This window comes from Pelecanus crispus, chromosome 1 (genome assembly GCF_030463565.1).
Source record: "Pelecanus crispus isolate bPelCri1 chromosome 1, bPelCri1.pri, whole genome shotgun sequence".
In the NCBI taxonomy this organism is placed as follows: Eukaryota; Metazoa; Chordata; class Aves; order Pelecaniformes; family Pelecanidae; genus Pelecanus; species Pelecanus crispus.
In genome coordinates, this window is record NC_134643.1 from 146,708,037 (window position 1) to 146,732,871 (window position 24,835).

The 24,835-nt window shown below is 36.3% G+C and overlaps 1 protein-coding gene across 2 annotated transcripts in view; it reads left to right on the plus strand.

Moving 5' to 3' along the window:
- NLGN4X (neuroligin 4 X-linked) overlaps nucleotides 1-24,835 on the plus strand; it is a 132,993-nt gene that overhangs the window by 30,530 nt on the left and 77,628 nt on the right. Inside the window, exons 2-3 of one of the 2 annotated variants that reach the window (XM_075710643.1) lie at nucleotides 13,853-13,912; nucleotides 17,476-17,628. In XM_075710643.1, the coding sequence (XP_075566758.1) occupies nucleotides 13,853-13,912; nucleotides 17,476-17,628 (213 nt within the window). The remainder of the gene's footprint in view (nucleotides 1-13,852; nucleotides 13,913-17,475; nucleotides 17,629-24,835) is intronic. The other variant, XM_075710653.1, reaches the window with a different exon arrangement.

Sequence of the window (24,835 nt, forward strand, 5' to 3'; positions counted from 1 at the left end):
TTAATACAGAGAATATTTCACTACACCATTAATCTTTTGCTATTTTGAAAATTGACCTCTGGTTACAACTTAACATACTCTGTGCAGCTTGTGTTTAATCTGTGACATTACTTCACCTCTTTCTCTGTGAATAATCGTGTTCTCAACATCTTCCCACAGAAAAAGGTTTATCAAAGACTTTTTGAAAACCCAAATAAATTCAATCAACAAGTTTCTTTTATCAAGTATTCTATGGAGAGGCCTAAAGATTTCTAGCAGATCAAAGAACAATGTTTTTTCTTTAAAGACAGCTGTGGTTATTTTCTATCAATGTAATGCTTTATGATCCTTTTAATTGCTCTTTTCCTTAAGCTATAGTAACATTATTTTTCTTGATTTTAATATGCATATTATCTGTTCCTACTAATCTTCTATGATAGTAGCTTATTTTAATTAGACACTGGATTAGATTCAATCCAGTTATGCAATTAGACATTGGATATCCAAAACTAGGATAAGATAAATAACCTTATTCTCAAACCCTTTTTGAGAATAAAATACTGTTTATCCTTAATGCATCTAAGGATATAGGTGCTAGTGTTTACTCTTCTGACACTTCAGTTAATCAAAATATGGCTTGTTGTAACTGTCTTATGTATCTTTAATTCCTGGGCATTCTAAGAGAAATGCGTATTATCTCATTGCTTCTTGTAAAACTAGATACCTAGAGAAGAAAAAGAGAGTAGATGTAGAACAAAGTAAGATTAACAAATATGAAATCAGAGAAACTGAAGTAGCATTCAGTTACTATTGAATGCTGAAGATGGGCAATAAATGAAGACAGCATGGGCTGGAATTAATTTTGATAGTCTAGGGTAGTAGAGTATGTATTATGGGTAGTTAAGCATGACCTTAGGGTAACATTAACTGAAAAAATAGAATATAATGAAATAAAAGAATGAGGGAAAAGAAGAATCAAAGTCTTGTAAGGACAAAGCAAGAGCATCATTTTAGAAACACAACCAGTGTGAAGAAAAGGATGGTCCTAGAGGATGCAATAACATGTAAAAGAATGAAGAAAAGTTGGAAGAAAATAACTTGTCAGATGATGTCTTTTTCTTGGTGTGGAAATGTGTGAGCTACTCTTGAGAGGGGGAACATTATAAATTATTTTAATGGTCTGTTTTATACTACACTGCTGATATTAATGGATTTGGAACCTATTTTCAAAGGCAAGAGTCTGAATCACAAATTAAGGGTTGTTACTGGAATTGCTGCTTTTTACAGCAGAAATTCATAATAAAGGGAAGAGGGAAACCATGTAGAGACCTGTGAAATGAGATGCTAAAATGAAATGTGGTGATGTCAATATGGGACAGAGAAGGGCAATGCATTTTGATCACTAGGAAAATTATATTATCAGAGTTAAAATATGAGTGACAGCAAAGGTTTATTTAAATGCTAAAATGTAGAAGGATGTTTGCACTGAACTCTAGATTCAAATTTTGCAGAATGTCCCATCATAGTTTTGTTGCAGGAATTATTAAACATATGCCAAAACTAATGTATCATAGATTTTAGAAAATGAGCAAAATAAAAACACACCCCTCAGTAATGTTGGCCACACTTCTTTTTATGCAGCCAAGGATACGACTGGCTTTCTGGGCTGCAAGCACACATTGCCATCTCATGTCCAATTCTTTCATCCACCAGTATCCCCAAGTCCTTCTCCACAGGGCTGCTCTCAATCCATTCATCCCAGTCTGTATTGATATTGGGGGTTGCTCAGACCCAGGTACAGGACCTTGCACTTGGCCTTGTTGAACTTCACGAGGTTCACACTTTTCAAGCCTATCAGTGTCCCTCTCAATGGCATCCCTGCCCTGAAGCATATCAGCTGCACCACTCAGCTTGGTGCCATCTGCAAACTTGTTGAAGGTGCACTCAATCCCACTATGTCATTGATGAAGATATTAAATAGTATTGGTTCCAGTATGGACCCTTGAGGGACACCACTGGTTACTGGTTTCCACTTGGACATTGAGTTGTTGACTGTAACCCTTCAGCCATGCAGCCAATTCCTTATCCATCTAATAGTCCATCCATTAAACACCTATCTCGGCAATCTAGTTGCAAGAATGTTGTGGGGAACCATACCAAAGACCTTACAGAAGTCTACATAGATGACATCCATAGCTTTTCCCTCATCCAATGATGCAGTTACTCCATTGTGGAAGGCCACAGGATTAGTCAGGCATGATTTGCCTCATTTGATTTTCTTTCTTTTCCTTCCTCCACTTTCTTTGGCTAATTTTATCAGGGTTTGCTGGTAAGAAGTATGAAATTACCCACTGTGGTGCCTGAAAGGAAAACACAGTGTAAGGGGCATTCTCAGCATTTTCCTGTGTTGCTAAAAAATCCGGGCGTGGAAGGTTAAAAAGATTGTGAGAACATTGCAAATGTCACACAGACACACATGTACAACCACATATACACACAGTGAAACTAATGAAATTTGCCTTTTGGCAGTTTCCCAGCAGAGCAACAACTACTACAAAAGTCACCTTTCTCCTGGTGCTTTTTCCTTTCAAATTTTGCTTCAGGTGAAAAACAGCTGACAGAAATTGGGTGTTCTGGGGAAAGTTCAAGGGCACAGAGTAAGTTCATTCTGCTATACCACGTAGTCTTTGTCAGCAGGCTTTGAGCTTGGACAGGAGGTTTTGTCGATGCCAGGAGAAAACTGAAGTACTACCCTGAGAGATTTGGTCACAGCAATCTTTTTCGCTGTATTTTTAAGTCTGATACCTTCTTGTTATTGCTGTTAGAGGTAGGGAAGTTGGCTGTGGTGCCAGTATTTCCGTTTTGTTCCTGTAAGTGTATTTCAGTACTGATATGGCTGACAGAGTAACAAAAACATACAGGCAGGTATAATTTGGACCGGTGCTGTGCCAGTTCTACCTTCCGACAACCTTGCTAACTCACTTTGTCAGTGACCTTCAACACACTTAAGCTCTGTGGCTCATTTTCCTGAGTAAACCTGCCAATTATAGTTAATTTCCTCAAATAGATGGTAGGTGTTTTAAATTGTAAATTGCACTGATTGAGACAAGGAAACATTAAGAACTTTTTTACAGCTGAATACAAATGCAGTACTAAGTTCAATTTTTTTTCCTGTAGGAACTGAAGTACATATGACAACAGATAACATCAGCATGCATACAATAATATTGCTTAAATAAACCAAAAGAAGAAAAGCTTGACCTGTTCCTTTTCATGAGAACTATTTATATTTAGCCAAAGATGACTGGAATTTGATTTCCTGGAAGTAATTGCATACCTAAGCTGTATCATGTCACATACGTTTCTATATAATTCATATACGACTCCCTTTAAATGCAAAATTCAACTTGTCTTTCTTCAGGTGGAATAGTAGAATCATATTATATTATACTGATATTCTATCCTTATATAATATTGTATGGTACCAAATGGCACATGACATGGAGTAACTATATCATATAGGAATTTTTACTATTTGCTTCTAATTTCCTACTTCTGTCACATAACGAAAATTTACAAGCTACTGTTGTTCCTTTCTAAATTTTGAGTAAAGCATGGACCCTAATGTTGAAAATACAAAGCTTAAATTATGCTTAGAACATTGCAAAATGGAAAACCCAAAAGGAGACATGAATTCACATTAATTTTGCTCAACAGAGAAAAGGTTATTCCACCAGAACAGGTATATAATCCGCAAACATAATATGCACCAAAAACCAGCTAACTGATTTTATTAAGTAATGGAGATTAGATGGATCAGATACTACTGAGATCTATGCTGTGGTGTTGAAGTATCTTGTGGTCTTCAACTGTCTTTCTGTGGAAATAATGAAAAAGTAGAATGCAAGATTTTCTTCTTTAGAAGTATGGTTTCTGTGTTTTATTTAGAAGCCCTGGCAGTCAGTATTTCCCTTGGTATCTTCTCACAGTGTAAGTTCTTTGGGACAAGGGCACTAATTTTTGTTTGGCAAAGTCATAAATGTTTTCAGTACTGAGTAATAACAAATAAAATGTTTAAATGAACTTTCTTTTCCAGCTTCTATCTTATTTCCTAGGCATCTGCTATTCAATCCTAGGGAAAATCTTTTCTGTGCATGTATTATTTTTGGAAGTATTAGAAAAATTAAATAGTCATATTTCAGGTTATAAAGCACTTCATCATATTCACCTTAGATCTGGTTTTCCCTGAAATAGCTGTAGTATATTCTATGCCATCTTTTCCTTTAATTTTTAATTTTTAACTCCTTTTTTTAACATTTCAGTTGTTGATAGTCTAATTGTTTAGTTGGTTAGATGTTGCTAATTCTGGTAGGAATTAATACATTGTTGTGTGTAGGTGAAGATGTCATTGAAATATAGTAGAGAAAAAATTGGAAACACTGGATTATGTGCTAAAAAAAAAAAAAAAAAACAAACAAACCCAAACCCAAAGTAAAAAAAGCCACTGAATGAAGTTTTGCATGTATCTCCTTTAGGATGTCATACAGACCTCCTACTTACCTATAACTAAAACTTCAATGATCCCCAAATAAAACCTAAGATGTCAGGGATCCAGTAAACATCAAAATTAGAAGTGAATATCATGCCAAACTATTATATTATCTATTACTGTGGAATAAAATTATGTTCTCACAGGATCCACTGGAATAACAAACACAATTATTTCCTGAATTCTCCAAAGGCAACTGCAAATTGAGCTTGTGTTCAAAATGAAAAATTAAAATAGCTGCATCAAATAATTAGAGGTATTCTTAAGAGTTGATTATGTAGCTCACAGCTTCCAGTGGTGCCTACACATGCCCAAAGGGAGAGTTTTGCACAAACAACTTCACCAGCAGTTGTTAAATGGAGACTATGTGCTTGTGTTGTTCAGGTGTCTGTAGAGAGGGTGTAAACGGTTACCTTTAGTTATTAAAACTGGCTGTCAATTCACTTTTTTTACACATTCATTCACATTCATTTTAAACAGGACATAGGTACTTATCTGCCTTAAGCTTATTTGAAAGTACTCACCCTTTAGTTATAGGTAGTGTTAGGTCAACATTACTGAATTCTTTCTGCAAATTCTAGTTACCTAGATTACCTAGAGTGTAGTTACATCTAGGCTTGGGAATTCTGATTAGTAACACGTTGATTTGTGCCTTTTAATTTAGAAGTCCTATACATTCTTGGAAACTTAATTGTAATAATCATCATGCTGACAACCGTATGCCCCTCTGCAGCTAATTGTACTCTATCTACGTCTTACACCCACTGACTTGCCAGTGCAGTTTATCACTGTAGTGGTTTAACCCCAGTCAGCAACTAAGCACCACACAGCCGCTCACTCACCCTCCCCCCTGCAGTGGGATGGGGGAGAGAACTGGAAAAAAAAAGTAAAACTGGTGGGTTGAGATACAGGCAGTTTAATAGAACAGCAGAGGAAGAGAAAGTAACAATGATGCTAATGATAAAAGAATATACAAAACAATGCAACTGCTCACCACGTGCTGACCAGTGCCCAGCCAGTCCCCGAGCAGTGATCGCTGCCCCCCAGCCAACCCCCCCCAGTTTCTATACTGAGCATGATGTCATATGGTATGGAATAGCCCTTTGGTCAGTTTGGGTCAGCTGTCCTGGCTGTGCCCCCTCCCAGCTTCTTGTGCGCCTGGCAGAGCATGGGAAGCTGAAAAGTCCTTGACTAGCATAAGCAGTACTCAGCAACAGCTAAAACATCAGCGTGTTATCAACATTCTTCTCCTACTAAATCCAAATCACAGCACTATGCCTGCTGCTAGGAAGAAAATTAACTTTGTCCCAGCTGAAACCAGGACAATTACAAATACTTCTGGACAAACGTTGCAGTGGGATTTACATATCGTATAGGGGCTCTCATGTTCTTGGATCTTTACTGTAGTATTTACTGTAGACTTACTCATGTTCTCGGTCTTCAGACAGGACTGAAGGCAGCTTCATCACAGTGTTGAAGCTTACGCATACTGGTATTTTCTTTGAAGTCAACAGCACTTCTCATATGCTTAAAACTCTGCGCCTAAGAGCTTTGCCAGCAGAGAGCCAGCATATGTAACATAAAGGGAAAGGGTGTATTTATAAATGTTTCAGTGTATTGAACTGATTGTTATGTTTTGGATATTGTAATTCAAGAAAGTAGCATGTAGGTATCTTTTCTGAATTTCAAAATGGCTTCACTGGTGAGGGAGGTGAGATGGGTGAAAACAAATCCTGTGCTTCTACATAGCAGTATTGTGCACTCAGACACGTTAGCATTTTTACATTCACACCTCATCACGTGCACCAATTTAGCAGAGAAATGTAAGCTATTTGAGGTCACTGACACACTTTCATACTGTGTTCCTCCTGATGCTTGTACAGAAAAATATGTGCTTCTGTCTGAATTAATTTAAATAACTATATGGTGGATTTGTGCTTTTTAACAAGGCTTTCATTATTCAATCAGTAAGCATTGCAGGCTCAGCCCAGTCCTCCATCAAATAGAGCAGATTCAGTCACACTGGAAGTGCAAGAAACACTCCCCTTATCTGTTGGAGGTGACTGAAAGGATAAGCTGCACAATGCCTTCTTTCTTTTGAGCCATTGAAGATGGTTATGTCAAAGCAACGTACTTGGAATTGTACAATGTATTTAGAAGACTTTAAGTTCTAGATGTGGTGTAACTTGCATAACAAAAATCCTTATAAAAAATATGACAGAATTTATGTAGCTACCTCATTTCTATATTAGTTATTAATCTTCTAAAATAATTATGATTTCTCTATTAAAAATTATCAATAAAAGCAATCTGCTAAACCTTAATTTAATGGTTTTAAAAATGACTATTCTCAGTAATTTTTATTCAAAGCAATTTTTTTTTTTTTTTTTTTTGTAAAAAATGTACCAAAATGGATTAACACAGGATGAAAGATAAAACGTACTAGTTTTAAAATTTTTTCCAGGATGAATAATTCCAATCTAAATGAATGCAAATATTTTCAGAATAAGAAATAGCTTTCAGGTCTGTTTCTTTTAGTAACTACGACAAGTGACCAGTGTAAATGCCAGTGTTCATCATAGACCTATATTTAACAATCTTCTTAAAACGAATGCCTCACTTTCCTAAAATGGAATATATAGGAGACTTTGAAAAATTTGAACAAAAGGGAAGAGATACCCCATTTGCTCAAAGTTACATAAGTTAAGGTTTTATCTTTTGCATCTTACTTGGAATAAGAGTCAATAGCATTTAGCTGCAGGATACAGAATAGTGTAATCAGAATGTAGGCAGGCCAAAACTTCATGTAAAAACGTAACTCCTAAGTGATAACTGTTGTTATTATTTTTTGTAAGCTTTTTTTGGTCCTAACCAGTGATCAGGATCACATATCATCTATACAGATAGTTTGAAGATTTTGCCTACCCTGGAATCGGTGTGAATATTGTATTTTCTTCATTGAGATGAATCCATATCAACGTACTGGTATGAAATAAACTTGTAAGGAAAGGAACTCCCATATCAATCACAGAACTAATAACTCCTATTAAATGGTAGTAAATAATTTCCACAGTATCCCTACTTTTGAAAAGTGCTTGCATCCTTCTGTGGAACTATACAGGTCAGCACAGTCACTCTCTATGACAATTAATATATTCATTGCCCTGTATTAACTTATTGGAAGATATAACCTCATTTAAAGCATGTGAAACTGAGTAATGGACTGATTTAATGCATTTATTGTTGTCCAGGAAAACAGCCTGTGGGAAGCACATAATTTAGAGCATGAAGTAGTCATTATTTCTGTCTTTATTGGGGAGGAACAGTATACAGAGTACTGTCATGTGTAAAATATTAAGAATTTCATTCCACTTCCATTCTCTGTACATGGAACAGCTAATGCACAGACAGATCATAGAATCATAGAATGCTTTGGGTTGGAAGGGACCTTTAGAGGTCATCCAGCCCAACCCTCCTGCAGTGAGCAGGGACAGCTTTAACCAGATCAGGTTGCTCAGAGCCCCGTCCAACCTGACCTTGAATGTTTTCAGGGATGGGGCCTCCACCACCTCTCTGGGCAACCTGTTCCAGTGCTTCACCACCCTCATTGTAAAAAATTTCTTTCTTATGTCTAGTCTAAATCTATTCTTCTTTAGTTTAAATCCATTATTCCTTGTCCTGTCACAACAGGCCTTGCTAAAAAGATTGTACCCATCCTTCCTGTAGGCCCCCTTTAAGTACTGGAAGGTCGCAATAAGGTCTCCTCTCAGCCTTCTCTTCTCCAGGCTGAACAACCCCAACTCTCTCAGCCTGGCCTCGTAGGAGAGGCGCTCCAGCCCTCGGATCATTTTGGTGGCCCTCCTCTGGACCTGCTCCAGCAGGTCCATGTCCTTCTTGTGCTGAAGGCCCCAGAGCTGGACGCAGTACTCCAGGTGGGGTCTCACCAGAGCAGAGTAGAGATGCAAGCAATTTTTCTGAAAACAAAGGTATGTGTAATCATGTAATTGAAAACTGTAGGCAACGTAGAGTACAGAGCTAATATTAGAAATTGATATTTTTTATGCAACCCCTTTTTCAACCTTAGAATTTTTCTTTTTCAGTAGAAGTGTCTGTGTACATTTTTTAATTTGTTCTCTAAAATTATTTGAAAGAAACCTGTGAAATAGCATTTTCTTTTTGTTTTAATCCTCGCTAATGCATGGAACACAAAACTCTGTAGGGATTTTTGCTGCATTTTCTTACAGTCCATCCAATTTTGAATATGACACAAAATTGTCATTTAATTCTCTTTTCTTGAAAATAAATATTTCCTGGCTATATAGCAGCATCTACACATTTGATGTGGTCTGGAATGGTAGTGATTTTTTTTGTGTGTGTGTGTTGCAGCTGGAGTCAGTAAGAACACAAGTTATGTTACATGTTCCTTAGTCAAATGTTGCTGCTATGCAGAGCTAGCAGTTGCAATGCAAATGGTTTTGTTGTTATTGTTAATGGTATCAAAATAATGGCCACTGTAATTGTGTGTCTTTTGCTTGTCAGTGATAATATAGGAATTAAAACCAAACCAAAACAATCTAATTCATGCAAATTTAAATCAAATTATGAGCTTTCATTGGCTTCCACATTAAAAATTACCTAGAATCTAAGTCTTCAGATTATTTAGAAGAAAGATGGAAGGCATCTAATTTATGGCTGAGGACTGCTTTAAAATCGTTGAATGTGGCTGTTTTCTGCAGTTATGCACACTGTTGACAGATTATAATTTCATTTTAACACCTTATGGGAAGGGAGTGCCAGAGAATAAACCTGTGTTCTTTCTGGAAGACTATTAAATATATAGAGCATTTTCATGTACCTATATGTGTATATATTTGCACATATGTATACACTCACGCAAAATTGCACACACATGTTGCCAATATTCAATAAATAATTAAGAAATAATGGCTATTTAAATCTAGAGAATATGCATATATTTCTCTTTCTCCAATTCAAATCAACAGGCTTCTAAAAACACAGGTATATAGATAGATATGTTGCCTTTCTTCGTGATCTCTCCTAATATAGGTGATCAGCAGCCAACTTCTAAGACACTTTGACAAGCTGTAATTCTCAATAATCGTTTTCCTCTGCTTTTATTTGTAATGCCAAAGGCCTCTTTTGATCTTTCTTCAGCTGCCAAATGAGAACTTCTTAGTACAGCTAGAAAGGTAGCTGGAGAGCCTCGGCCATAGCCATGAACCAGGGACAGTGTTATGACAGCCAAACTCCCCCACTGATAGACCCCTCTTTTTGGACATGATATGACTTAAGGCTTGTGCACTAAGTGAGGCTCAAAGCAAAGCTAACCCACCAGTCTTGGGAGAAATGCAGAAAGGAAAGTACAGTTCTATTGCTCCCTCAAGACTGTAATGAACTGTTGACTTGAGCTGATTGTAAAATTGTAACAGTTCTCATGGGATGGGAAACCAAGAGCTTTAGAGATCTATTGAAATGTCTGTATAAATAAGACATATCACTGAGAGAATGGCTGTTAAATCCTGTATTAATCTGGTTTGAGCTGGAAGTTTCCAGAAGGTTGAGCATGCTGTATATGAAAATGAGAGGTCATACAACTAATAACGTGCTGTGTGATTTCTGAAAACTGAGCGCTTTCCCAAAATTAAATGGGGTCAAAAGGTATACTGTGTGACAGATGGAGCAATTACATATAAAATGCAAAGAAATGGCATCAGCTTAAGCACTAGTTGATATTTTTTTGCTGACATTATAGCCTTCAGAATGGATAGCTAAAATGCAAGCACTGGTAAACTGCATGCATGGGACCCGACTACATTACATATATATGCTATGTATCATCTGAATGGACAAGATGTAGCATAAATTGTGAATGCATCTGGGAAGACTTGCAACCCCAGAAAATCTGTTTCTGAATGAGATTTTTATTCATTATCAAAGGAAACGCAAGTCAGAGGATATGCTTACAGCGGGGTGACTTCTTCATTTGTGATAGATGTATGCATGGCATTGAGAATGAATCTGGGAATACAAGGTGACTTTACATCCATAGATAAATTAAATCAAGTATTTTTTAAAAGTTAATTAGCACATGGGTCAGTGTTTCAGAATGAAACACTTTTTTAAAGAGAGATGCTTACTGAATTAAAGTTTACAACTGCATTACACATAGAGATTCTTAAGGAGAAAAAAAAGTAGCCCGTATGAAACCCTGCTCTATTATGGCGATGTTGACTGGCACTGGTTTGGAACTGGCTCATATATGCCTACAGTATTCTGTATCTGTACTATCACACTATATCCTAAAAAAAAAAAAAAAAAAAAAAAAAAAAATTCTGGCAAGCAAAAATCCTTTACAAAAGAGGTTTCACACAGCTCTGTAAGGAATTACACCATACCTGGAGGTATTTAAAAGATGTGTAGATGTTGTGCTTAGGGACATGGTCTAGTGGGACTTGGCAGTGCTAGGTTAATGGTTGGACTGGATGATCTTAACGGTCTTTTCCAACCTAAAGCATTCTTTGATTCTGTGATTCTATGATTCTATGGCTAGCACCCACAGTATGAAAAAAATCTGAAAAATCCGGTGTGGTAGGAACACAGAAACCCGCTTTGAGAACTCATTGATGTAAACCATTCTATCAGATCTCAAAATGAATTTAAAAACCCCTCAAACCCAAAAACTTAGTTATAAAAATATATTTCAGTTACCAACAGACAAATTAAAAATTGTTCCACAACATGTAGAAGAAACAGCATTCCCACTCACATGTAATTAAATACATTTTAGAATTTTATTAAGTTGTTCTGAAAATCGGTTACTCCATGATTTCTTCAAGGTATGAAGAATGAAAGAAGAACTAAACAGTGTTTCAAATATTGCAGATAACCTTATGTCACATACCTGTATTATGTGATGTTTGTGTCATCACATCTAGTAAGACGATGTGGTGTCTTTTTCTAAAAAATTCTCATGACACTTTCGTCCTTTCTGAAGTACACTGAACCAGAGTCACTTCAGGAAGCACATTAGACAGAAAATCCTTGTAACATGTTACTGAAATATATATTGATGATTTGGGGGGGGATAGTAGCTGAACTAAAATGTTTTGGGGCATATCTACTTCTTTCACACAAAGTACTTTAAATATGGATTACAGTCTAAATAATTGCACATACAGTTTTTGTCTACAGGCTCTACATATATGTGGTCACATTGATTTTCTTATTTTTAAATTCATAGGAATGATATGTGGTAGTTGATTTTATATTTGGCATACAATGATCATACTTTTTTATCAAACAATTAGAAGATTACCTTACTGGGGGAACTAAGATAAAAATTTCTCCTGTTATGTGCTTTCAAACTTTCGTCTAGGTGGATTTATTGTCTATGAATAATTTTTTCTCATCAATTTTTTACATGAATCAAAAATAGTTTAAGGGCACTGTATGTGTGGAGTACTTGGTTTATTTAAATAAAAAAATAATTTTACTTGGGTAGCACTTGAGAAAGGATTCAACCTTCATTGGGCTAAAACTAATTTGGAAAAGTATTAAAAACTAGGGCAAACCTTGGATGGTGACTGATAGTTAAATATGTACTGAGAACACATAATTGAATGCACTCGTGTACTACATACACAGTCACTTGTGCACAATTGCATTGAAGATGCAGGCTTTGTGTGGAGATGGAGTCTCAGACACTGCTTTTCACATTTTGACTCACTAGTCACTGTCACTGCATATATAATGGAAGAATGTACAGAAAATTTCAATAGAAAACCTGTGTCCTGTCTGTATCAAGAAGACAAGCAAATCAGTGCACAGAACGCAACACTGTATATATTAACAAATCTTAAGTACTTTAGTAACAATTAACTAGATTCTGTCTTACTTTCATGGAATGAGATTTACTTGAAACCTTGAATTTTGAGGGTTATAGGGACATTTTAAATAGTAGAATAAAAGGAAATAATAAATTAATTTTTTTAGCTAAATATGGTATCTCTGTGACATATTCAGACTTCATACGCAAACTCATATATAAACAAGTTAATAAAGTATACTGTTCTTTTTCAGTATGGCTTGAAAACACACTTCCAAATAAAGACAATTCAGGAAAAAATGGTTGGAGTGGTAACTTAGACCATTTTATTTGTTTAGTAGCCATATTTAGTTTCTAAACTAAATTAGAAATTGAGTTTCCTATTCATGTTTCAATCTTTCTTTATCAAGTAACCTTTTACATTAGAGGGCTACTTCTTACAGGAGTAAGCACAGTATAATGAAATGTTGGGTGCAAAGATACCTTGGTGTCATTTTGTTTTAGTCAGAAAACACAAGTATTGCCCAAGGAGAGGGGTGGGGCAAACTGTTTATTTTCTCTTGCTCCCATAAGCACAGGCTATGGCATGTATAGACGTGTATGTATGTGTGTGTGTGTCTGTGTATGTGTGTGCATGTATACACCTCAAAAGTATTTTGAGAAAGCATATTGAATACAAATTAAAATGTATTTTTACTAAATCTTCTAATAAATAAGTGCAAATTCTTTATCATGGTAAGTAACTGTTTTCAGTTAATTTCTAGGTTTTATTAAAGAGCATGAAATGTGGTGTAATATGAACCAAGGCTATTTTTGGACCAATTTAATGTCTGAGATTGACTCAGCTCTGTTTCACCTTTGTTTAGAGTCTGTTTTTTTAAATGTCTTTTTGCTCATATGGGAAGCAAGATTAAATTTTAAGGAGCTCTTTATGGTTTGTCATGGTCCATTCAAGTTGTATAACACTCAATTATAATTTTATTTGCATTGGTTCTATCTAAAATTCAGGCTGTGGCTAATTCTTAATAAATCCTAATGAGGACGAATAGAATGTTCAGTCATTGAAGATAGTGACTGAAGGCATTATTTCTTCAAGGTTACATAACGGATTGAAATAAATTGCATTTCTTATGTAGAAACCATAATTTGGTAATTTTTTTAATATACTTTTTTGGTTTATATTATTCTTTTTTAATAGCACATTAATTTTGTTTTTGCAGAAATCACTTTTAGCTGAAGTAACTGCATTGTCACAGAATACGATACATTTTTTCAAATATTTTCAATTTGTTCTTCTTGACATTTTATGTTTATGTGCAGTTTGCATCTTTTTTGTTTTTCAATTTCAAATGTAACAGATTTTGACATTTTTGTTACATTTTTCTTTTTTTTGTACTAGTGTTTTTTTTTATTTTTGAGAACCTGCTGTTTTTGAATTCTCTTTTTTCCCTTTATTCTCCTCCTCACTATGATCCCAGGAGCCAACACAAAGAAAAGCGCAGATGATATAACCAGTAATGATCGTGGTGAAGATGAAGGTATTTTTTGTTTTTTCAAAGCTCGACCCTGATGCATGAACATAAACTTTTTAATTTTTATTATAATAATAATTATTATTGTTATTGTTATTGCTGTTATATCAAAATGATTTTTAGTCCCTTATTTGCAGAAGCACACTTCAGTGTGCTTCTTTATTTTCTTCTTTAGAAATTCCTTTCATTGTTTTTCTTTTTAAAATCCAAATTAGCATATTGATGACTTCAGTTGCCCTGTGACATAGGTGTAAAGGTTATGTGTGAAGTGAGTAGTATAAATATTATTTGAAACCACATACTTTTCCCCCCCTATTCTTTCTTAGGTTGAGAAAATGGAATTTAAAAACATGCATGTGCTGTTTTCCCTCCTACACATTTTGTAAATCCACCAGTTTGAAATTCATGAAAAAACTCACATATATCCTTCCTTTCACTTTCACTGTTTCCCCAGTGCACATGCTGTACATTGATGCAGTTGAATTGTGCTTTGTCTTTGCTATTTTTATTTACTTACTTATTTTTTTTCTCACAGGATGTGGTTTATTTCAGGACACAAAAATAAAGGAAGCTGTTGATGTTTCTTTATTGTTTTTTCTTGTAATCAGCTAGCCTCTGAGATACATTCATTTTGACTCCGACCACATTCCCACTGAAATCAATGACAATCATTTTCACTGACTTCTTTCAGAGTTAGATTGGATGCCCTGAAAGGAAATGTTAAAGTTCACAGTGAAGTACCCCAAAAAAGTTTTACAAAGGAATACTTTTTTCTTGCCTTGGCACAGCAAAGCTATTCAGGATGCACCGAAATAGAAAGAAGTCATGAAATCTTCCTCTATTCTCCCCCTTCCTTTTCATTAAAATTACACTGACAGTTTATTTTACTTTATATATTTATCAAATTAAGAAAAATGTTTTCAAATTAATTGGGAAGATAACAACATTGGGTAGTTTATTGGTCTGTTTTTGGAGCAATGTGTTTCTTATCCCTCTGATGCTTGGCCAATCTGAAGTATTATTCCATGTCTTTTTTCCTGTTTTCTTCTATCTGACATCAGTTCAAATAACTTTCAAACATTTGTCCTTTCTGTTCCCCTTAAAATCATGCATACTGCAGTGATGACACTATCTCCTCTTTTCCTGGGAATTCAGCTCATTTGTAGCTACTCTATCCATATATAAAATACCGTAATAAAAATCTCTGCTCTTTGATTCACACTGGTTGCCCTCTACTGTACCACCTTCATTGCTGAATTACACTGTTTCTTGTAATACAAAAATGCTGTGCAGAATACTCCAAAATTACTGTTATTTTCTGAATAACACCTTACTATTTCTGTGCAACATATGATTTTTTAAAATTATGGTATTATCATTTGCTATACCAAACTCTGTAGTTAATTTTAAAGCAAAAGATAAGTAACAAGCAAAACCAAAATTGCTTTAAAATCTTAAGACAGATATTGGATTATGAATACATTATTATTCAGAGTGCTTAAAAAATTATAAGACATTAGGGTTTCATGATTAACAAGGGCATCCGCTTTAGATCTAAGCACGTAAAGCATGGAGCTCATTTCCTTTATGTTGAAGCTAATCATGTTCCCATTGAAGGGGAAGAGGAAACCTCCCATTGACTTCAGCAGTGAAAGATTCAACCCTGAGGTAGAACTATGTAATAAGGAAAGATTAAATATAACAAATCATGTCATGAGACTTTGGAGAGAGAAGGGAAAAGTAATTCAGTAACACAAATAATAGTGTTAAATAATTGTTGCGTTCATTTTTTGAGGGCTTAGCTGAGCCTTCACAGAAGAAACACTTTCATTTACTTTGCTGAAAATACTGAGAATAAAATAAAATACATCCACTAGAATGTACCTCATTGCTTTATATGATCTGTTTAATGGCTGCATTACTCTTATAATCACAACAATTAAAAAGACCTGATCACAAAACCTTTTGTTCTGCTGCTCAGGTGCAACACATAAAATGCAACGTGTAAAAGTATGTGCCTTCTTACGTAAAGAAGGCTGATTCTACAAGAAGCCTTAAACTCTGACAACTAGACAGGTGTACATTGGAGCCTGAACATATGTTCCTTGCACTCAGCTGACCATTCTCAGTATTTAGGGTACTTTATAGACATGAATAAAGTAGAAGTGGGCCATAGGAATATGACCAGTCATAATTTACCTTTAAATATGCTCAAATTAGTTCCGCATATACAAAACATTATATATGTGATGCCTCATTGCTGATCATGTTTTTGGTATCTTAGAGTACTTCCTAACAAACCTGAGGAGAGGGAGGAGTTTTGGAAGGCTTTCAAACCCAGGTCCCCTACCTCTAGGTATTTAGCTCAGCTTTTGCTTCCTCCACTTCCCTTTTCCATGGTTCAATATATGCCTATCCTACCCAAAAGAGAACACAGCTTTTTTTTTTTTTTTTTAGTCATGATTGAATAGTCAGAGACTCTGCTTTCCCTTGTATGTTGTACTATATGACTGAAAGAAGTGCTCCTATTCTACATGCAGATACACTGAATTATTTGTAAAAGGTGTATATATCTAATGGCAGCTCGCTGAATTGCCCTCTGCTTTTTAAAGGACCTTAGCCCCTGATCCCACTGTGTCTGTAAAGAACGTAAGTTCCTAATTTAGGTAGTCTGAACCATCCTTGCGGTCAGGATCCTAACTTTTTGGTTATTAGAGGAAGAGATATGAATCCAGTCCTACATATACCCCAAATCACTGGTTCCTGCATCTTTAAAGTCACTCTGAAGTATGAAAATATTACTATTAATTTCATTTAAATTTCTTTTAGAAATAAAGACCCAGCTGTTCATCTGTTTGAAAGTAGTCAAGAGCTTTTCTGCATATACAAAAGATCAGCCATACCATTAAGGAACATTAGTTCAAGGCTGTTCTTTAGGGCTCAGCGACCATGACAAGGAAAAGTACAACACAAAAGACATAATTTGCTCTAAATACAAAAAATCTGGGCCATGAATTCACATAAATTCTTTTAGTTTGTTAAATTCCAGGCTATTTGAAAGAAGGGTTTACTATGTTTACTTCTATCAGAACAATTTGATTTTGTGATATCTCTTATTGAACTATTTGGAATATAATTTCAACAATTATGTCTGAGGAATGGAAAGTACGGATCATTATTGTAATTTTATTATTAAATGTACAGATATTTCTAAATTGGCATATACTTGAATCGGAATATTCTAGAAACAAGACAAGATTATTCCATAATTTAATTTGTCTCTTTAGGCTTTTAGACATTTATATTCAAATTAAATTCCTTGTAATATTGAAGGCATTTCAAGTGTTCTGAGAACCTTTCAGAGGAAATAGTATTTGACAGATAGTCAAACTATAAATATTAGGCTTGTAGGTTGATCCTGAACTGTGTAAGCTAGCTGATTAAAGTGGTGGTGGTGACATAGAAAACATAGGAAACAAGAATATTTTTAGCACTGTTATAAATTGCTAATGATATATATCCTTATTTTTTATTACTCTATTATGTTTTCCTTACTTGAATTTTTTCAGACATTCATGATCAGAACAGCAAGAAACCCGTTATGGTCTACATCCATGGTGGATCTTACATGGAGGGTACGGGCAATATGATTGATGGCAGCATTCTTGCAAGTTATGGAAATGTCATTGTTGTCACTCTCAATTACAGGCTGGGGGTTTTAGGTAAGTAACTCTTTTCTTCATCACCGATTGCATAGAAATATTTCATTGCTTAATTTATCTACCGATCGATCATAGATCCTTGGGCCAGTTTTGTTTTTAAAACAGAACATTCTTGCTGGTGGATACTTTGACTGTATTACATTAATTTTGAATTCTGTTCAGTATTTTATGGAAACTGGGCTAGGCTACATGTCCACTTCATTTTAACAGCTGCCTTCACCTTAGACAAAAATGACCGGATATTTATAATTACATTAGTGCTGGTTTATGTTAAATTTGTCATCATATCATATTTGCTCTTGGCTCAGTGATTTAGCAAGTTTTGAGAACTTGTATCTTTTTCTCATTAAAATCTTCTCGATTTCCTGTAAAAAAAAAAGAAAATTAATCAAGAATTAGTACTCTCCAGTTTCAAAACTGTTGGTAATGGTAGGAAAAGGGAAAAATGTTACTGTTTATCTATATTTATTATTTTTGTGTGCAAATTGTTTTTTAGGGCAGAAGATGTAGAGGTAATACAGACAAAACAGGCTATATATACTGATGGGATTTATGTTACAGGTAATATGGAGTTAAGGGATTTCAAGAAATGATGTAAAATTATCTTCCTAAGTATACGGAACGCCATAGTAATGAGTTGTAACATTGAAAGAAATTAATACTTCTGTCTTTCAAACAGAACAAGAGCTGCATCTTCTTGACATTATAAATATACTTCTGTCAGCATTAGATTGAGTAACAAAATAATCATAGAATCATAGAATCTTAGAACCATGACAACAGAACAAAAATCTTTTCTGCCTTCTCTGTGATTCCGACTCCTGAATGTTTGCATATGCCAGGCTTTTCTCCAAATTTAGGTTTTCATTAAGTTCTATTTTTCCATAGAAAATTAAGCTAAAAATTTGCTTATAATAGCAGACATTAGAAATATTTTTAATCTTAATGAAAAAGAATATAGTCTATATAGAATAGCATATAGACTGCTACAATGCTCGTATTTCCAGCATTTTAGATACACAAGGTAAAGTATAGTAATTTTTTTGCGTGTTTTTTTAATTTAGAATGGCTTTTATGAAGATTTTTAATCTTGTTTTTCTTGGTAGCAAATCTGATCTACAGTCTTGGCATGTACTGTTTTGGAACACAGGAAACTTACTTTGCTGAGTTATCTATTAATGTGGTTAATGTGTTTCAACAGTGTTCTAGCTCATCAGAGTACTAGAAATTTTTCTTGTCCCTGATTTTGACTCTTGTTTAAATAGAAAAGAACATTTTTTTCTATGTTAGAGTCAGATTTAAACATAAAGCCAGGAATATAAAAAGATATTTTGGTATATGTATGCATGCAATGTTGGTACTCAGAAACACACCCAAAAAAGAAAAAAAAAAGAAAAAAATGAAAGTAAAAACATGAGAGAAGAACTCAGGACTCTTAAAAAAATAGGATTGTTGTTGTGAAATAAAGTGTGTACACAGGAACCTGGTAATGGTAATTATCTGTAAAAAAGGTTATTTAATGGATCTCTTAAAAGGTTTTCTCTTGGTTTCATAAAACTAAAATTGTTGAAGGATACAGATGATTGTAAGTAGTTTAAAATTTTTCATTGTCCAACTGCCTCATATCAATTTAAAGGAAAAAATGCAATATTTGCATTGATTAACTCCTATTTTATGTATTTATATTGAAAACAAAGAAAAAAGACAGAATGCTGTATTTTTATATTGTGGCATTTAGGAAAAAAGGCACAATACAGAGGCATTCGCATAAGAAAGTGAAAGTAATAACTGTGAGGATTTTAAAAGGATTAGGAAAAATACCATGTTATATTTGGCATTAAATACTGCTTCTCAACAGTGACAAATGTAACTTTTGAGACACAGTGGAATTTATTCTTTGTTATAGAAGGTCTATGTTTGAATTAGGAAAACAGAAGATATCCAGAATATGCATTTAGCACTTAAAAAATCAGAGGAATTGTGGTTTATGAGCATATTTCTGGGTTTTTTTTCCCAGGTGAAATGTAGATGTGATCCTTGAGAATGCATTAGGTTGTGCCTAGACATTGGAAGATGTTAGGTGAATTCCATGTATTTTTGACTTGCTTCATAAGTAAAATAATGAAAGAGAAAACACAAATTTCTTCAGGTAAACAACCAAATGGAAAACAAATATGATTATTCGTAAGTTTAAAAAAGTAGCATAATTGAAGGTTGACAATATTTGTATCCATGTCTTCTAGTCTGGATTATCTTCTTTTTGAAAGATATACTTATTTCTGTAAATCTGATGTGTTTCAGTTGCATTTAATTTCTAAGTTTGTACATAAGAGGACACATACAAACCTGACTTAATGACAGATATGTGTAATTCCACAGAGTTGCTGAGGGTGCACTCAGTCCTACGACCTATGTCATTAATGAAGATATTAAATAGTATTGGTCCCAGTATGGACCCTTGAGGGAAACCAGTGGTTACTGTTTTCCACTTGGACATTGAGCTGATGACTGTAACTCTTGAGGATGTGGCCATCCAGCCAGTTCCTTATCCATCTAACAGTCCCTCCATCAAATCCATATCTCTCTAATTTAGCAGTGAGAATTTTTTTTTTTTTTTTTGGGGGGGGGCGCATATCAAAGACCTGAGATGACATCAGTTGCTCTTCCCTTGCTTACAGCTTGCTGTGCTGCTCTTCCAGCAGATGTCAGGGTGATTGAAACTCCTCAGCAGGATCAGAGCCTGAGAGCATGATGCTTCCTTGCTTCATTGACATCCTCCCCTTGATTGGGTGGCCCGTAGTAAACACCAGCCATGAGGTTTCCTTTGTTGGCTTGGCCTCTAACTTTCACCCATAAACTCTCCACCTGTTCACTGCAGTTTTTCAAAGATGGCTCTGTGTAGTCAATCCATTTTTTAATAGAGAGAGTAACCCCCACACCACCAGTTTATAGCCATTGATTGCAGCATTGTAGCTGTGTGATTCATCCCACAACATTTCAGCGACAGTGATTACATCATAGCTTTCTAGCTGCACAGTGGCTTCCAGCTCCTTTTGTTTGTTACACATGCTGTGTGTATTGGTGTAGAGATGCTTCAGCTGGGCTATCAATCACATTACCTTTTAGAGGAAAATGTCCTAACTCCTTTGGGGCATTTCATAGGTGTTCCCCTATTGGTTCCTAATATATCAGCAGCCCCCAGCTCTTCTCTGTTACCCAAAACTCCATGCCCTTTCCCTGCTAAATCTAGTTTAAAGCTCTCCTTATAAGTCTGGCCAGCTTGTTGGTGAAGAGGCTCTTGCCTCATTTGGTCAGATGAATCCCATCAGCTCCCAAGAGACCTGGCTTCTCAAAGGTGGATCCATGATCACAGAAGCCAAAACCTTGAGTATGGCACCAGCTACACAGCCAGGCATTCAACTGTTTAATTCATCTCCCCCTTCCCGAACCCCTTCCTGTGACTGGGAGGATATTGGAGAACACCACCTTTTCTTCTGATCCTTTTAATATTGCTCTGAGGGGCATATAGTGTAAGTTGTCTTGTTGCAGCATCAATGGACCCTAAATGGAACAGTAGGAACCAATAATACTCTGTAGGGTTCATCAGGCTTGGCAGCCTCTCAGAGATGCCATGAATGCTAGCTCCTGGTGCGCAGCAAACTTACCTAGAGAGATTGTCTGGATGGCAAATGGGTGCTTTGTCTCTCAGTAGGGAATCTCCAATTCCTAATACCTTATGTGCTTTTCTGGTGGCAGTGGTTCTAATGCAGGTGGGTGGTTGGATCAAGTTTGCATGGTTGACTTTTCTTGGATCCTGTCCGTTACTCACATACTCTTCATCCTCCAACCCCAGAATATTGTGGCTGTTATGTAGGAGCAGTCGGAGGGTGGGGAAAGGTTCTTCTGCCCTGAACAGAGACAAGAGTCCAGTCTCCTTCATCTTGTGAGTTACTTGTGTCAGACAGCTTGATTCTGGGTTGATTCAGAGGCTTACCTTCCCCTTGCACAGCCTTAGGACAGGCTTGTCACTCAGGCTGGGACAGTGCACAATACCATGTCTTGATTTCCTGCTCACATTCCTGGACAATGCATTGCCTGTTGAGCTCCTCTGGTAACATAGCTACTTGTCCGAGGAGTTCCTTCAGCTGGGCATACTCGCAGCTGTGACATCCACTGCTGCCTTCAGGTGCTAGGGGGACTTCCAGATACTGGAGCTCCATGCAACCTAAGGTGTGGACAGCTGTTTCAGTCCTTGGGAAGTCTGTTTGGGTGGAGACATCAGCATAGGTAGGCTGTAGTGTTTCCATTCAGGTTTCAGCCACAGCCTTGCAGTTGTGGTGGAGGGTCACCACTTTCGTTCAGCAGGTCACAGTTTTCTTATAGTTCTCAGAAGAAATAGCCCACTTAAAAACAATAATTCTTTTGAAAGGCATTGTTCTTCTAATTCTAATTCCCTGGAGACCTCAGGCTTCTGGGTAGGCTTGCACAACCATCAGCTAGCTGGTGTGACCGTCAGGGCTGCAGGCTAAGCCTGCAGGTGAGCAGAGCAGGCAGCAGCCTGATCACTGGCAGAGTTGGCAGCTCTTCCCGTGTGCCTTGCCACGTGAACTGCCGCACAAACTGCTGACACCACTCCCAACTGGTGCCATCCCTCCTTGCACAGCCTGTTAGTGGTGCTGCCCATGGCTGGCATTCCCCAGGGGCTGGTTATATGCAGCATCCCGTGGTTTGAGCTGGTCATGGGGACAGCCGGCACCATCCCACTCTTGACCACCCCTCTTACGAGACCTATCTTCTGCTGGTTGGCACCTCCCACACCAGCAGCCCAAAGGTGCTGGGGGCCCAGAATCTCCCTTAGACACCCCTCGGGGACCTCGCAAGCCTCACACTGCTCTTGGCAGGAGACTGCTGCTGCTGCTGCCAGTGCTAGCATCAGCTTCCTGAGGTTTAAACTGCGGGAACAAATCCCGGTTTGAGAAACTGGGAACAAATCAATAACAGTGATTACATATGTTTAAGAAAGCCTGATTTTGGAAATACTTCTTCATAGATGAGGGAAAATGAAAATTGTTAGGGAACACTACTTGTCTATCCTTCACTGAGTGTGGCCTCAAGAAATATCTATACAGCCATGGAATATTTGTCAAGGTAATAGAATATGAACTATATGGGTTTCTTTTACTGCCTTCTCATATAATATAATTTAGATTATATTTAATGGAATTTTTGATCATCCTATAACTTAGTAAAAGTCTTATGATTTGAAAAGAGCTGGTTTTAACACACAACACTGCACCCTTTGAATTTTAAAACCAGGTTTTAGCAGGCACCGTGAAGACAAGGTTTCTCCATCTTTTATAGGTGGAAGTCTGGTTGCCTGTTGGCTATAACTGAGATACTGAAACTTCTAGTTTCAAGTTAACCAGAAAGCTGGCATCCTAGACAAAAAAAGGCTTTACTTGTGGTAGCTGTAACATGGTGACCTTCAGGGCTATGAAACATTTTAACTGGATGATAGAGACAAGTATCTTCATCTCTATCTTTTCTTCTTGCATCTGGCTAAAATATAAACCTTTAGATTGTGCACTGAACAGTGTTTGTCTGTAACTCCAGAATACAGAAGAACCTTATTTCCTCTCCATCTTGGAGGACTGCAGAGCTGCTCTGGGAATAAATACCTCCTCTCTCTCTCCTCTCTCTCTCTGTGTTCAAGCAGCACTATGGCAAAATAACAAAGAGCTGGGCCCAAGACTTTCCAACTTTTTAGTTGCTGTATCCTTTGAATAAATATACTTCTGGAACTATTATTCCTGAGATTTCTTGACCCCCAAGCATGCATGTAGCAATAATATGGGTTGTTGATGCTATTTAGAAGGCCATATTTTCCCTTTGAGTATAAGTTTACATTTATCAAAATATATTCCCTGGATAAATCCTTTTGGGGCAATAAAATAGAAAGATTTAGCTTTTCCTTTTACTTATTTTAGTGGGCCCTATTCAAAGCAGAGTGCTGCCGTGCTGTATTTAATTTCTTGTGCACTTTAGGGTTTGGGAGGATCCTGCCTCTGTCCAGGTCAGCAGTTTCCATTGCTACTCATACCTTACCACAGTGACGACTGAAGACACGGCTGGAGTTGGAGGAAATTGCTAACTTGTCCCAGTGCAAGGCAGTGCTCCCGTATCTTGACAAATTCAATACTGTAACACACAGCAGTACTAAATCCCACTGTCTCCCCACCCCATGCTTTGAGCACTGTGTAGGATGATAGTATTTTTTATAAAAAGTTTAAGCTATTCAACAATTGAGTTGAATTTTCAAAATTCCCAAACTATTTAGGGAATTATTTAACTGAAATAATGGAAATTTAGCAGAGTGGGAGGATTAGGCAAAATAGATATCCTAATTCAAAGAATGTTCTAGTATTACAGAAAATGGGTTTGAACAACCTGACTCACTCTTTCTAGACTGCCTAATTCCTCTTCATTATCGACATTCTTAGTCTTCATGGATATGCTTTAAGAAAAAATAGCATCTTTCCAACATATCTATAAACACTGTTTTAGTGCCTTTTTCAGGATTGTGTTGGCATGAAAAATACAGAAGTGGGATTTAAGATTATTATTGTTTTACAGTGACATGACCTGAATTGTCTGTCTCATAGTGAGACTTCAATATGCTGAATCCCTGTTTAGCTTGTGTAACAGTAAAAATTAAATCTGACAAATCACCCCCTCAAAAAAAAAAAAACCAAAACCCAAAACCCAAAACAAAACAATAAAACCAAAGCCCCAGCACAATTTTTTTATGCAGTTAAATTCAGTCATGGTGTTATACACTTTGAAGAAAAAAATCTTTAGCAGTCTTCAAAAAAGTTATCGTATTCAAATACGAACTTGGTGTTCTTGTGTCAGCTATTAAAGGGAAAGCCAGAGATGAGTTCTAGAAACATGAATCAGGCATTTTGGAAGCCAGAGTTAAATGAAACATCTACTGCAGTAATGAGATGCACTCAGAGTTCAAAATTGTAAAATTGACTTAGCATTTCCGAGACCACTTGCAATTTAACATTTTCTTCCTCTTAGAATACCAAATCACGCAGATAAGAATAGTCTATCTCTTATCTATCTCCCTTTTTGGCAATAAGCAGCCATTTTAAGTACTCTGTCTTAAAAGGCTGGACTTCCTTTTAGTAGAAATTATATCCAC